At 32.2% G+C, this 16,787-nt stretch overlaps 1 protein-coding gene across 1 annotated transcript; it reads right to left on the reverse strand.

Moving 5' to 3' along the window:
• Positions 1–7,239: 7,239 nt before the first annotated feature.
• On the reverse strand, positions 7,240–11,921 carry LOC134689994 (uncharacterized). Its single transcript, XM_063549964.1, has 3 exons — positions 11,864–11,921; positions 10,953–11,216; positions 7,240–7,616 (listed from the first exon to the last, which is right to left on the reverse strand). Exons 1-3 carry the CDS (start codon positions 11,919–11,921, stop codon positions 7,240–7,242), a joined length of 699 nt encoding a protein of 232 aa, XP_063406034.1.
• Between the last annotated feature and the right edge of the window lie 4,866 nt (positions 11,922–16,787).

Genomic DNA, 16,787 nt, shown 5'->3' on the forward strand with positions numbered 1-16,787 from the left:
TATTTTTTTAACTACTTGTTAATTTAAAATTATGTCGCCTAGTATTGGTTTCTCTAAGGAAAGATATCATTTTCATGTTCTCATGAGACACATTTAATTTTAATTATTTTTCTTGTTTTCCAGGAGGAGCAATTTTTTGTGTTTCCAGGGGAAACCTTTTTTGTTGGTGTTTCCAGGGAAACTTTTTTTGTTGGTGTTTCAAGGGGAAACTTTATTTTATGTTTCAAGGGGAAACTTTATTTTATGTTTCCAGGGGAAACTTTTATTTTTGTGTTTCCACAGGAAACATATTTTTGTGTTTCCTCGGGCAACATATTTTTAATGTTTCCATTTTTGTCTAGTAATATTTTTTTTTACTACTTAGGAAAGATTTTATTTCATGTTTCCAAGGGACACATTCAATTCTTATTATTTTGGGTGCTTCCAGGAGAAGCATTTTTTTTTTGTGTTTCTAAGGGAAACATAACATTTTATTTTATTGTTTCCAGGGGAAGCTTTTTTTTGTGTTTCCAAGGGAAACATTTTTTTATATATATGTGTCCAGCGTTGTTTAGTAATTATTGTTTAACCACATGTCAATTAATAATTCTGTCGCCAAGTATTGGTTTCTCTTACAGGGGAAGCATATTTTTAAAGTTTCAAGGGAAATTTTTAAAATAACGGCACTAAACCAAAACTGATCTGTGTTTTATCCATTGATTGGTACGCTTTTCGGATAGCGCTTCGGTTGTCCACAATTATTTGTTTTTTAAAATGCTTTCTTGTGTATTTTTTGCAATTTCTTAGATTTTTTAATAACAATAAAAGTAATATCAGCATTATTTTACTACCATTTTTTAAATTAACATGTAGTTAAACAATAATTACTAAACATCGCTCGAAACAAATAAAATGTTTCCCTTGGAGACCCAAAAACTGAATGTTTCCCCTGGAAACATCAAAACATGTTCCTCCTGGAAACACGAAAAAACATATAATTTAATGTCCAATGGAAACATGAAAATGGAATCTTTCCTAAGTAGTAAAAACATTCTTACAAGACAAAAATGGAAAAAAAAAATTGTTTCCCCTGAATACAAACAAAAATTGTTTCCCCTGGAAACACCGACAAAAAGTGTTTCCCCTGGGATACAAAAAAAAATTCCCCTGGAACACAAACAAAAATTGTTTCTCCTGAATACTAACAAAAATGTTTCCCCTGGAAACACACAATAATAGTTTGTCCCTGAAAAAACCGTAAAAAAATGTTTCCTCTGGAAACAAAGAAAAAGTGTTCCTCCTGGAAACACGAAAAATGATTAGAATTAAATGTGTCCTTAAAAACATGAAAATGAAATCTTTCAGAAGCAGAGAAACCAATACTAGGCGACATCATTATAAATTAACAAGTAGTTAAAAAAATAATTACTAGAAAAATCTGGAAACACGAAAAAAATCTGTGTTTCCCCTGCCAAATACATAAAAAAGAATGAAATGTTTTCCACCCATACCCCTCCCCCCCTGATAGTATTACCAAATGTTCATAATATATACCAAATATCTAATAAATATATTCAAACATGAGGATAAATTGTTTGGAAAATTGTCCTGACGGACAGAATGACTAACTAGTGATCACTAGTGAATGCAAACTTGTTTGACATAAACAATGTTTACCCTACTATCTACTAAAATCATTAAGAAAATAATTAATCAATCTATGAAAAATGAATATGACCCCTTTTCTTAAAATTTAAACATTATCTAAGAATTATCTGTGATTTGTGTTACGTAATGTAATCAGTATACAGTGTCTGCGAAAATAGAAATACGGTGCACTATTTTGTGCGTATGGTTTTCCATCGGCTAACGGTGGTTTTAAAATTACATTGTTTCCCGTGGAAATTGTTTCCCGGGGAAATTGTTGCTCAGGGAAATAAATTGACGAGAACTTTAGTCAGCTGCATACGATACAGTTACAGGGCAGGTAATGACGTTGCTAACGTAAAATGTTATTTTACGCGACGTCAAACTTTGACATATCGGGAAAAGATGCATTTTTCGACTGATTTTTATCATTCAAACTGTTTTAATTTGAAAACGAGTTCACGAACCCCTATTTTTCAAAACAGCAATTTGTTTTATTTTGCAGGGAGATTATGTGACCCAAATTTTATAAAACTGTAAATAGAGGATTTTTTTTAATTTTGATACAATGTAAACATGCAGCAAAAAATGACGTATTTTTCTCAATTCATGAACATTTGATAAATATGAGTTATTTCTAAATAAAAAATGCATAATTTTTTAGGATACTTATAAAATTCAGAAATTACCGATTATTTAACCAAATAAAATGTTTAAAGTGTTTATCTTTTATAACAAAAAAGTTATGTCTTTCTTTCGAAAAAGAAATTACGGCCACAAATCTGAATTTTGAGCAAATATACAAAATTTCGACCTCATTTCACTCAAAAATAAGCACATGGAGGTATATTTTTTATTAAATATTTGATTTAATCAAGTAAAAAATAGCCTGCATGCATTTTTCACGAACTTGTAAGAACAAGATCAAAACTGTATCGTATGCCCTTAAAAGAGATTTATCTAGACCATCAACAAACTGCCATTAGAACCATATCCCCAAAAAATCTCAGAATATATAAAAGAGAGGCAACAGATACCAAAGGGACATTCAAACTCAGAAGTCGAAAATAAACCAAACAACCCATGCCAATAAAAAAGAGACCAAAGGACAAACAACTGTACACAAAACACAAGATAGAAAGCTAAAAACTGAGCAACATGAACATCAACAAAAACCGGGAGTTATCTCAATGCTTCGGAAAGGAAAGCAGATTTGACAAAAGAAAACCGCTCCGATGTGATCTGACTTTAAATAGACACGCAAACTTAAGAAAGTGTTGGTAAACTTACTTTTCTGCATCTGAGTAACCCTCTCCCTTTTAATATGGATCACTGGAACAGCAAATTGTACGAACGTACATAAATGAAAAACGTAAAATAAATCAGGACCAGGAAAATCACTACGATAACGATATGCTAGATGATTGTTCTACTATAAAACAATCGTGATTAATATTTAAAGATGCCATTAAAATGTTCAATAATAATCTTGTGTAGCAAAAGGTACACTATAACAATGAGAATCTGATATTCTGGTATTACCACTGGGTTGGTAGCACTGCTGTTGGATTGTTAGCCCCAGCCCAGTAGCAAGTTATTTGATTCTGGCATGAAAATACGGATATTTCTGTTTGAAAATTTCTGCTATAAAACTTTGGAAATCCTCAGAATAAAGAAAAATATCTCTCTCGTCTTAAGCTCGGAACCCTTCTCCGAATTTGCCTATACTGTATGTCCTTTCTTCAGCTCTTTAATGTTAGCATTTGGTTTTAGATTTTAAATATTTGGGCCTCAAGCATCACTACTTTCAATTTGACGTTTATAGTCGAAGGGCGTATCTGGGGCAATACGACTGGATTATAAATCCAATAGGTCTGTTATTATTGAGCCTTTCTTTGCTAATTATAACTAACTGTAACTGAGTGTCAGTCCTTATATGATTTCCCAAACATCAACATTGTTGAAATTCACTGTCTGCCTTTAATCAACCTGTGTTTTTCTAATACAAGTAGCTAAAACATATTTTAGGTGGTGGTATCACAATATTAGTTACATAGTGTGCACGAGACCTAATACGGTATATATATATATGGGGTCAGTAAATTCCATATGGGGTGAGAGCGAATATATATACCGTATTAGGTCACTAGCACACTATGTAACGAATTTATCTTACCGACTATCTGAACGTGTGAAATTAAGACTAGTGATTCTGAAAATGAGCAAGTCTTCAATACTGTTAGCATTAAGAAAATACTTCCATTAATCCTACAAATACAGATGCCAACAATAAAATCTGGTAAGGTTTACATGTATTTTAAGAATTTATTTCAATCTAAATCATCAATTTCTTCGTCTGTTGAAACTTTTAAGATTTTTTTCTCAGTACCGTTTTGTTTTTATAAAGGGACATAACACCACAAGTAACCGTGTATAAAATAAGCCCCGCCCCTATATTACCTTATATGGAATATAAAGGGACGTAACTCCACTAATAACCGTGTATGAGATAAACCCGGCATCCCTACTAACCTAATATCAAATATACACGGTTTGCACGCGGACGCTTTTAACCAATCATATTCCTGGAAATGTATAGGAGGTAAGATAAACCTTCATATTGTGTTAAAATCGTTTAATATGTAAAGGCATATAATAATGGTAAGGTGCAAAAAGTAAATCTATAAAATTTGTCAATACTATAAAAAGTGGGAAAAGTTGTGGACCAGATAAAATATGTTATGAAATTATAAATCATAGTAGTTCTGTAATGTTAACAGCCATAGCTTAATACTTAACCTTATATTATCTACCTCTCTATATCCTGAAAATTGGAATAAATCATTTATAATTCCATTATTTAAAAGTGGGGATCATCTTGATCCTTCAAACTACAGAGGAATTTCTCTGATGAGCTGTCTAAGTAAATTATTTAATATGGTTATAAATTGTAGATTACTTACTTTATTTGAAAATAATATATGTCACCATCAACTAGGCTTTAAGAAGAATAGTAGGACTTCAGATGGTGTCTTTATTGTAAAGACTCTGTTTAATAAATATATAAATTATAAAAAGAAAAAGATTTATGGTTGTTTTGTAGACCTAAAAAAGGCATTCGATTCAGTGTGGAGGTAAGGTCTTTTGTACAAAATAACAAAAAATGAGAAAATTGGTGTAAAATTTTACAATTTGATAAAAAATATGTATAAGAATACTGAAGCTTCAGTGAAATTAAAGGAGAATATATCTGAATATGTCTCTATTGATAGAGGAGTGAAACAAGGGGATAATATGAGTCCAAACTTATTTAATGTTTATATCAATGATCTACCAGAAATATTTGATGAAAGTTGTAAACCAGTGACTCTGCAAAATATGTCAATGAACTGCCTTATGATTGCAGATGACATTTTGTTATTATCTGAAACTCCTGAAGGTTTACAGAACTCTATAAATAAACTAAATTCTTATTGTAATATGTGGCAGCTCACAATAAATAAACAAAAAACTAAAATAATGGTCTTTCAACAGAAAAACGATTTAAATAATAAATATGATTTTTACTTAAATGGTGACAAACTAGAAAAAGTTTTAAAATATAAATATCTTGGAAATATAATTGAAGCATCTGGGAAATTGACTTCATCACACACTGAATTGGCTAAGAAAGGTACTAAAGTTTTGTTTTCTATTTTTAAGTGTCTTTCTCCTGTAGAAAATGTGTCTATAAAAGTATACAAAAAATTGTTCGAATCACTAGTTAAACCTATTCTTATGTATAACTCTGAAATTTGGTATATGGATTTTTATGAAAAAATAATAAGAGCTGAAAGACGAGCTCAAATTAAAGACATGAGTAAATTTGATATTTTAGCAATGATTGATAGTAGCCAAGTGGAGAAGACACATTTAAAATTTTGCAAATATATACTTGGGCTTAGTAAACAATCTGTCAATATAGCTGCAAGAGCAGAACTAGCTCAGTATCCCATAGATGTCTTTATTAAAGTACAATCATTGAAGTACTTAGCAAGAATTTCTAGTGATGAAAATAACCCTTTATTATATGATGCTTTTTGTTTATCTAAATGGCTTAGCACTGATGGTATATTTTCATGGTTTTCATATGTAGAAAATATAGCCAATGTAAATAAATTAGACATAAATAAAATTCAGGATATAAACTATAAACAAGAGAAGAGTTCATTCTCAAAAAATATTAAAAAAGAACTTAAAGATAGCTTTGAAAATATTTTCTTTGAAAAATTAAGATTAACTAATGAAACCAGTAAAATATTCTTGTACAGTAAAATAAAAACAAAATATGAAATAGACAAATACATTTCTAAAAATAGTTTTGAAAATAGAAAATTATTATGTAAAATGCGAGTAAGTGACCATTTCTTGGAAATAGAGAGGGGTAGATATAAAAGAATTCAAAGAGAAAATAGAATATGTAAACATTGTAATATAAATGCGGTTGAAGATGAAACCCACTTTTTCTTAAAATGTAAAATTAATAAATCTTTACGTAATCAGCTTGAAAAAGATATAAATAATATATGTCCAGAATACTTAAATTTGTCTGAAACAGATAGATTACAATTAATTCTATCTTCATTTGATATTATGCAGCTTACTGTTCCGTTCATTAAAAAGTCATTTGCACTGAGGGGAGTGGACACAACGCCAGCATAAATATTACTGTTTTACCACTTTATATATGATGTTTAATATGTTAATTTTTCTATTGTGTATATTGTATTGTATTGTTTGTATATGCCTTCAACCCCCAGGGGTATAAATGTGCATTTCATTAATAAATATAAATAGTCTACTAGAAGCAGGACAAAGGCTAGCAATAGGAAACTATACAAGTAAACATTTTTAACAAAATGTATTCTTGGTAGTGCAATAAGTGATATTCTTTTGGTAGCGTAACCCAACATAACGAGTTGCGGCTAATAAAAAGAAGAGTAGAATGAAATCTATTAAACAATAGTAGTAATAGCTACATAAAATACGAAAATAAAGCAGTTTGAAATACAAGCTTATTAAAAAAGACATTCATATGATGAAGACATAATCTTTCAATCAGTTTAATTGAGGTCTAAAGCTGGCATGTCAGTTAACTGCTAGTAGTCTGTTGTTATTTATGTATTATTGTCATTTTATTTATTTTCTTTTGTTACATCTTTTAACATCGGACTCGGACTTCTCTTGAACTGAATTTTAATGTGCGTATTGTTATGCGTTTACTTTTTCTACATTGACTAGAGGTAAAGGGGGGAGGGTTGATATCTCATAAACATGTTCAACCCCCCCGCAATTTTGCGCCTGTCCAAAGTCAGGAGCATCTGGCCTTTGTTAGTCTTGTATTAATATTAATTTTAGTTTCTTGTGTATAATTCAGAGTTAAGTCTGACGTCCATTATCACTGTACTTATATATACATATTTTTTAGGGGCCAGCTGAAGGACACCTACGGGAGCGGGAATTCTCGCTACATTGAAAACCCATTTGTGGCCTTCGGTTGTTGTCTGCTATATGGTCGGGTTGTTGTCGCTTTGACACATTCCCCATTTCCTTTCTCAATTTTATTGAAAATGTTTAACCAACAATGTCAGTGTTGCGTCCGTAGTAATATAATGTTTGATCATGACCTTCACCTAGAGTGAAGTAACCGTTGCCATGCTTATCACAAGATACAGCTTCACCTTTTGGTTCCTGGATATATGGAACATTAATTGGATTAGATGCAGAAAGAGCTAAGACAACCATGCCATCTGGTATCTCAAAGTGGTACATGGCATTATGGGTAATTATTAATGCTTCTTTTCCATTAGGCGATATATCCCCACCAGTCGGATCCATGCCGGTTAATGGTATATTGAGGTTAACGAGATCTTTTAAAACTATGGTTGCATGGCTATTCCATCCAGTTAACGGCACATGTGTGATTTTAGGGTGTACTTCTATTCCTGAAGCTTAGGTATATTTCACCCTTTGGATCTACCAAGAGAGTTTCACAGTCAGACTCGTTCCATCTGCAAAATGTAGTAATAATAGTTTGATATGATTAAAAATATTGATTAAGAACATTTTTATCTTTGCTTTGCATATGCTTTAAAGTTCATTTTTAGCTCACCGCTCTGAAGGAACTGTGAGCTTTTGCCATCACTTGAAATACATCATCATCTGTAGTCGTAAGTCGTCGTCTTCCGTCATCATGTCTGGTGTAAACTATTTCAAACATCATCTTCTTTAAAACTACTGAACCAATTCCAATCAAACTTAATCTAAATGATCCTTAGAGTATCTAGAATAAAGTTTGTGATTTATTTACTGCCAAAGTATTTAGAGCAAATCTGACATGGAATTAAAGTGTTCATTAGGTAAAATTCTGTCAGCCCTGAAATTTTCAGTTGAATCTGATAACCCTTTGTGGGGTTGCTGCCACTAAATTGGTAATTTTTTAGGAAAGATTGCAGTTTTGGTTTATTATCTTGAATATTATTAATGATAAAGATAAAATGTGAAAAAGCAAATATGTTCAGCAAGGTAAGATCTACAAATAAGTTCATATTAACAAAATTGTCAATTTACCCCTTAAGGAGTTTTTGCCCTTTAAGGACAACTTTACAAAAAATGTTTAGAATGTTTTCTTACTTTAAAAAATCTTCTCTGTAACTATTGAACCAATGTCAACCAAACTTAAGCTGAATGATCCTAAGGGTATCTAGAATAAAGTTGTGTTTTATTTTCTGTTTCTTATTAAAAAGAGGATGCCATGGCTAAAAATAGAATTTAGGGGTAAAATGCAATTGTTTGCTTATATCTCAAAAACAAAGCATTTAGAGCTAATCTGATGTAGGGTAAAAATGTTTAATAGGCCAAGCTCTGTCAGCTTTGAAATTTTCAGATGAATCTAACAACCCATAGTTGGATTGCTGCCACATAGTTGGCAATTTTAAGTAAATTTTGCAGATTTTTGGCTATTATCTTGAATATTATTAATGATATAGATAAACTGTAAACAGCAAAAATGTTCAGCAAAGTAAGATCTACAAATAAGTTCATATGAACAAAATTGTCAATTGTCCCCTTCAGAAGTTATTGCCTTTTAAAATCATTTTTTCACAATTTGTTCATTTAGTTTGCTTACTTTAAAAAACATCTTCTCCTTTGAAACTGCTGAATGAGTTTCAGAGTATCTTGTTTAAATTTTATATTTAATTTTCTTGTATGTCAATAAACATAGCCACTATTAAAATAAACATTGATGAAATATTTAAGCAAAACACTAAGGGTGAGTGATTCAGGGTCTTGAGAGCCTCTTGTTTATATTTTATGTGACCATACTGAGAATAAGTAACATATAAACATCAGCAAAAGAAAGATATCTATTCACTATGGCTGAATGGTTCAATTTGTTGATCTACATTGTTCACTAGCCTGTTAACACTGAGGTTAGTGCAAATCCGTTTGTGGCAAGGTGTGTTCGACTATGATCTTAATTGACTAGGATTGTCAGTTGTCAAGGTGTGTTCGAGTGTGATCTTAATTGACTGATTGCCAGTTGGCAATGTGTGTTCGACTGTGATCTTAATTGACTATGATTGTCAGTTGTCAAGGTGTGTCCGAGTGTGATCTTAATTGACTATGAATGCCAGTTGGCAAGGTGTGTTCGACTATGATCTTAATTGACTTGGATTGTCAGTTGTCAAGGTGTGATCTTAATTGACTATGATTGCCAGTTGGCAATGTGTGTTCGACTGTGATCTTAATTGACTATGATAGCCAGTTGACAATGTGTGTTCGACTGTGATCTTAATTGACTATGATTGTCAGTTGGCAAGGTGTGTTCGACTGTGATCTTAATTGACTATGATAGCCAGTTGACAATGTGTGTTCGACTGTGATCTTAATTGACTATGATTGTCAGTTGGCAAGGTGTGTTCGACTGTGATCTTAATTGACTATGATAGCCAGTTGACAAGGTGTGTTCGACTGTGATCTTAATTGACTATGATTGTCAGTTGGCAAGGTGTGTTCGACTTTGATCTTAATTGACTAGGATTGTCCGTTTTCCTATCTTAAATGTTGGTGGTTTTCTGGGGGCACTCCGGCTTCCTCCACCAATAAGAACTGGCCGCCATGAAACAGCTCAAAAGTGGCGTTAAAACACAGAAAATCAAATCAAATTAATTGACTAAGATTGCCAGTTTTACAGGTCTGTGTTCTCTTCTAGTACTCTAGCTTCCTTCGTTAATAAAAACTGGTCACAATGATAAACCTAAGAGTGCTGAAAATGGTGTTAAGCACTAATCAATAAGCCTGAGGGAAGTTCATTAAAATGGAAAATATTGAATATAGACTAAATAATTATTATTCTATTGTACACGTATATTTCATTTTATTAGAATCAGTAGTTTCGATTGGCAGGTTAAAATCACGTGGCATTCCAAAATTATATTTAATTTCCTAGTTAATTGCAACATCCATGACTGCTTCCCTTAACATCGTCACAATTATTGAGTTTAATATTCCTATGAAATGACAATTTTACTGCATTTTTGCGTTTTGATATCAAACAAAAATAACTAATGATAGAAGATAGCTATACAAAATATATAAAAAAACAAAAAACTCTGATTAGCAAGAAATAGACCAAACCGCTTGAATAGTCTGTCGACTATATATAGCTATGAGACTTAATATATTGACAGTATAACAGTCCCAGGTCAACTCTAGTCTGCGATCCTGGCTCACTATCGACGATGTATGAGATTGGGTCAGGATGTTAGGCTAAGGTCGACTATTTACATGAATAATTGCCCTATAATGATGATGTTTATGTTTTATCCATGTTTGCATTGCTGGCGAAAACTATTGCAGATGAAGAAAGAAAAGACCAAATACGTCAACATAAGTTGAAATGGTCAGACGACTCCATACATTAGTTAAATACAGTTTTAGAGTGGTCATTGTTAAACATGCACAATGCTCCAGGTGATGGACATGCACTTGCTCTTAAGAGCCTATTCTAAATTATAATTTTTAATTTTAGTTTCTTGTGTATAAATCGGAGTTTAGTATGACGTCCATTATCACTGAACTAGTGTAGATTTTTGTTTAGGGGCCAGCTGAAGGACGCCTCCGGGTGCGGGAGTTTCTCACTGCATTGAAGACCTATTGGTAACCGTGGCTTCTGCTGTTGTCTGTTCTATGGTCGGGTTGTTGTCTCTTTGACACATTCCCCATTTCCATTCTCAATTTTATATAATTTGGCTTATACCAATATTAAACTGGCACAAACTTACCAATATAGATACAATGTCCTCCTCCTGGACAAGGTCCACATGCAATATCCTCCCAGTCTGCATTGTGGGCCCCTCTTATTGTAATGGTTGATATTCTGTGCCCGGTCTTCGAGTCCAGAACGTAGATGTGGCTACCATCCCCATGATCGTTGTGGGTGTACAAATATCCGGGATGTGAACCGCCGGGACATATTCCAGATGTTTGATCAATTTGATTCGAATTAATGACCGCTACGGCAGTACCATTTCTGAAAACACCAATACCTAGAAACATGTATATGTTGTATAAGTTACCTTGTATTAATATTATAAAATATTATTGAAAATACATACATTTTTTGTTTTTTCATAAAACAGCTTTATCATACTATTTTTTCCTTCTTTTTTTTTTTAGATATAAATGATAATAATTTAGCCCGAATGTTGTGTCAATTTTTAGCTTTATTAATACTATTTGACGAAAGAAGTCGTGTTAACACCACTTCGATTTAATACAAACCTGTGAAACTGGAAAGGTCAAAGCTTAGTAGCACCTATTTATAAGTAAATATTTTGTGTTTCCGATAACTGATTTGCTTAATTTGCTTAACACTTAACAATTAAACTTGTGTGGTAAAATCTTTGTATTATGCCTAAATGTTCATTAGATAGGCTTATAGTCGGTTCCACATGTGGAAAAGAACCTGCATATTCATCCGGATCAACCGGGAATATAAAAAAAAACTTGAAATTGGTTACGAATACATGTGTATATAGATTACCGTAGCTGTATTTGGCAAAACCTTTCGGAATTTTTGGCTTTCTGTGCTCTTCAACTTTGCACTTTTTAACATTTTAAACTGTTTTCTCGAAAATGTTGTAAAGAATATTTAGTAAATGATACATATATTGTTGTTTACTTTTTCAATTACCTTGCGTGCTATGACATACACATATAACGAGCAGAAGATATCTGTTAAGGTGCTCCATGTTTTCCATTCAGTATACCATAAACGGAACTTTCAATACTTTATTGACCGAGAAAGTCTGTTACTCCTTAATGACCTCATGATATAGGCCTTCTTTAGTGTCTGCATGTAGAATAATATAGATAAGCATGGAATAGGTCTATAAGTATAAGAATGACAATGAACATAAACCAAGGCATACAGATTTATTCGAATTTAGAAAATTTCGTATGACGTTTCGCAAAATACTTTAAATTTATATACATGTATCTCATGCGTGTGCTTTATCAAGCGTTTGAAAATTCTTTTCAACCACTCGTACACAAACTTATTGTAATATTGGTGGCTTCATATTTTATTTTTTTGGTAATACAATTTTCAAACTTTATAATCCTTCCGGTCAGTGTCATGAGCCAAAATATTGAGAACATGGGTGAAGGTACACAGAAATGAATGTAACAAAATATGTACATAACAATTTTTTTTCTTCAAAATTCTTAGGTGTGTATTATTTTAATTATTTATAACATTATAGAAATTAAATTTATATGCCTTTTGTTCTGAAAAAAAAGAGAAAAACCACAAAAAGAAGACGGTCCATGCTAATGGCTTAAGTTGGCCTGAAATTTGAAGAACATTTGATGAAAGATTTGTTTTACATTTTTAGGACTAATTTGGGTTTTCATACCTGGTATCTGGTTAGGTGCTCCATATTTCCATTCACTAAACCATAAAACTTGATTTTACTCTTTGGTTATTAAATCCTAAATTCAAGCTCAAATATCAAAAATCTTTGAATATGCCACAAGACGTTACCTTTCTGACGTTGTTTTGTCTAAAATGAAAGTGCCCGCATTCGTGTTCAGTCGGAACCTGTATATGTTGTATGTATCCATCAGATACAACACATATTGAAATATTGAGACTAAACATCTGTTCAAGACAAAAGCAATATAAAATCAGCCAATCATTAATGGTAAAATTGTAAAGATTACAGTACTTTTGTATGATTAAAGATGATACATGGTACTTGAATTTGATCTCATTTTAATGATTAATTTGTCAATATTAGGTTTTTGTTGTTTGGTCTGTTTTTCGGATACTATAATCAACATATTGTAGCTGTATTCATAAGATTTGGTGTATGGAATGAATGTAAGGTTTTACACGCAGTATATGTCTGCCCGACCAATTTCAAATGACCGTGACATTTTTTTATGATTCATTGAACAATGTTTTTAGTTTTTGTTTGTTTTGGCTACTATATCTAAGGGAGCTACCATTTGATTTTTATGGGGGGGGGGGGGGGGGGGGCTAGGATGAAATTTGAAAAAAATAGGCAGGACAGCAGTTTTGATTAAAAAAAAAAGGCAGGATGAGACACTTGCAAAAAAAAAAGTCAGGACGACAATTTAGGTAAAAAAAGTCAGGATAAACTAAAAAAAAAAAAAGGCAGGACCGAAAAGAGTCAAAAATAAAAAGGCAGGACAGAGATTACAGTTAAAAAAAAATGCAGGACAAAATTTTTCATCCTAGCCCCCCCATAAAAATCAAATGGTAGCTCCCTAAGATACTAAAACCCATAGGGAAACTATAGTTGGTAGATATCATGGAATGGTTATTGAATAGATTGTTTCGTGGTTGTCGTTTGTTGATGTGTCTCACAAGTCCGAGTTAGAGCGTTTTTTTTACCCATTTGTATGGTTTTACACTAGTCATTATTGATGCCCTTTATAGCTTGCCGCCTATTCGGCATGATCCAAGGCTCCGTGTTGAAGGCTTTACTTCGACCTGTAAAAGTTAACTTTACAAATTGTGACTTGGAAGTACAGTTGTCTCATTGGCACTGACACCACTTATTCTTATATTTAATGAATGGCTATTATTTATTTTGATTTTATTGAACCATAAAATTAATTTTTGACTCTTCACATTGAATAATCCGCGAAGCGGATTATGTAAAATGTGAAGAGTCAAAAATTAGTTTTATGGTTCAATAAAATAAAAATAAATCATTGCCATTCATTATAAATAAATGTCTATCAAAAATAAGGCTCAAAGAACTTTTTATATTATTTATATTAACAATAACAAGCGTACACACATGTTGGCGTATGAATACTCAACGTCAGAGTGGGCGTGTAGCCATCAAAATTGACAACATTGAAAATAAAACTAATAATTTTAACCAATCAGAAGACATTAAAAACACCAAATTTATTTATTTATATTTGTTTTCATGGTTTTGTCCATTTATCAAATACTTTAATCCATTGGTCAACTATATTTGTTGTAAGGAATGATTGTAAGTTCGTAAGACCGTGACCACATTTTCATGGTTCATTGATTTAGTCAATATTCAATTGTTGCAATCAGGTCCGTTTCTCTTTCCCCTTGGCTTACAGTATCTTAGTATATGCTATAGGCCAACTTTATTTGGTGTTTTGTATGAAATTAAATTTAGTCAAGTAAAGCAGGCGAGACATTTCAGCATGTGCATTCTTATCATTTTAGTTACATTTTGTGACAAAAAGTCTTTAGGGTAGGCTATTATTAAGACAAAAAAGTGGGGTAGGTAGGATAGCCTGAACCACACATATATTTTAATATGGTCTTACGAAGTAACAACTGCAATATATCATACTACATAGTAGTACTTCTTCAACAGCAACATCAAAATAGAAATTTATTTTTCACATAGATCTTTGGTTCCATACAAAACGTGTCTGGCTGTCGATCCTATCGTGGTATTTAAATATTTGATATCGTTGAAATCGTGTGTATGTGTATAAAATCGAATATAATAATGTAAACCATAGTTTTCTGACCAATTAAAATTGTGATCAAAGATTACATAGATATTTTCCCAACTTGGTCTGACAAATGTTTTATTTTCAACATGAATTAAATCCGGGTACTTTTGCGATAACCAGTATGGCACCATCGTTGAATGAACTCCCCATTGTAACTTGCCACCATTATAACTTTTATATTCGGAATACCAAATATTTAGGAAAGTTGCGTTTTTCTCTGCAAGAATAAGACCATTACTTAAGTTCCAGTCAGTTTCATGACTCAGCGTAAATGGGTATTTCCGTAGCGGATCCAGAGATCGAAGTATAATCTCATCTGTGTCTATATAAATTCCTCCAAACCCTGCAACAAAGAAGCAAAAAATGAGTGTAAGGGAGGTAACATTTAATTCCTATTATATCAAATCAAATCAAATACTTTTATTGCCATATAAATCAAAAACATGATATGTGACAAACATAACATATATACAAAAATAATCAATACAATATTCAAATAGCAGTTCAAATTAGTGTTTTTGGGTCTCCCGTCCTCAGTTCTAATGACTGTCTTAGAAAGGAAACTGTATTTTTAGTTTGACTGTGAGATGTGGGGTTTAGAAATATTTTAAGTTTTAGCATGTCATCTTTAGCAGTATCTTTCTATGGAACGCCATGACTGCCTAATGTTAATGATCAGCATTATATGCAGTGCTCACACCATTATAGTAAGTGCTCACAACATTATATTAAGTGCTCACACCATTATATGCAGTGCTCACACCATTATATTAAGTGCTCACAACATTATATTAAGTGTTCACACCATTATATGCAGTGCTCACACCATTATATTAAGTGCTCACAACATTATATTAAGGGCTCACAACATTATATTAAGTGCTCACACCATTATATGAAGTGCTCACAACATTATACGTTTTTTGTTGTATGATGAGATTGTTGTATGATGAGATTGGTGTATGATGAGATCATTCGGTAAACATCGATTTTTAGCGTAAAATTACCGAATCCATAATTTGTAAATTACGGTAATGTCCAGCAAACAAATTTAAACAGTTATTAATGTTTGGTGCAAAATAACTAGTTTGTGAATTTAAATTCTTTTAAGAAGATAATTCGGACTACGCCGCATTTTTGCGCCTGTCCCAAGTCAGGAGCCTCTGGTCTTTGTTTTTCTTATATTATTTTAATTTTAGTTTCTTGTGTACAATTTGGAAATTAGTATGGCGTTCATTATCACTGAAATAATATATATTCGTTTATGGGCCAGCTGAAGGACGCCTCCGGGTTCGGGAATTTCTCGTTACATTGAAGAACAACTGTTGGTGACCTTCTGCCGTTGTTTTTTCTATGGAGTCGGGTTGTTGTCTCTGATACATTCCCCATTTCCATTCTCGATTTTATGCTATACATAAAGTCAAATTAGTTTCGACAATTTTCCATTTGTTTCCCCGTTAGTGATCCCTATCCATGAGAAAGAAGCCCCACAGAAACAATCAAGATCCGCCGTCAAAAGTAACTTTCCAGATAACGAAAAAAATATTCAGATATGAAATTTTCAACCTTTTAGATTGATCCTAACGTGGGATATGGAAAAAAATTGGTAGCAAAAATAACAGAAATCCTCAGACTATAGACAAGCTTGTATGTGAGAAGAATTAGAACGCCAATCACAACAACGAGAAGAATTCACAGTAAAACAATACTAGATATAATTATATTACAATTATATATTGACATAAAAATGAGTATCTTTTTTTTTGTGCTTCCGTTACAAAATAAATTGTGTGGACTTTAAATAAAATCAAAGAAGTGCTCAGCAACAAATAGCATTCCTCTTTTTTGTGTTGTTGCTATCAACTGGACCTAAACACAAATTTGAATCTTTTTTCGAGGTCCATTGTTATCAAAGAAGTGCGATCTAAAAGATATTATTCTTCTATGACTTGTAGTTGATTATATTTTGTATCTTAATGTACCTTAACCAGAATTAATTTAGGTCAAGTAGTTATCAAAGGTACCAGGATTATAATTTAGTACGCCAAATGCTCGTTTCGTCTACATAAGACTCA

Source organism: Mytilus trossulus, chromosome 11 (genome assembly GCF_036588685.1).
Source record: "Mytilus trossulus isolate FHL-02 chromosome 11, PNRI_Mtr1.1.1.hap1, whole genome shotgun sequence".
In the NCBI taxonomy this organism is placed as follows: Eukaryota; Metazoa; Mollusca; class Bivalvia; order Mytilida; family Mytilidae; genus Mytilus; species Mytilus trossulus.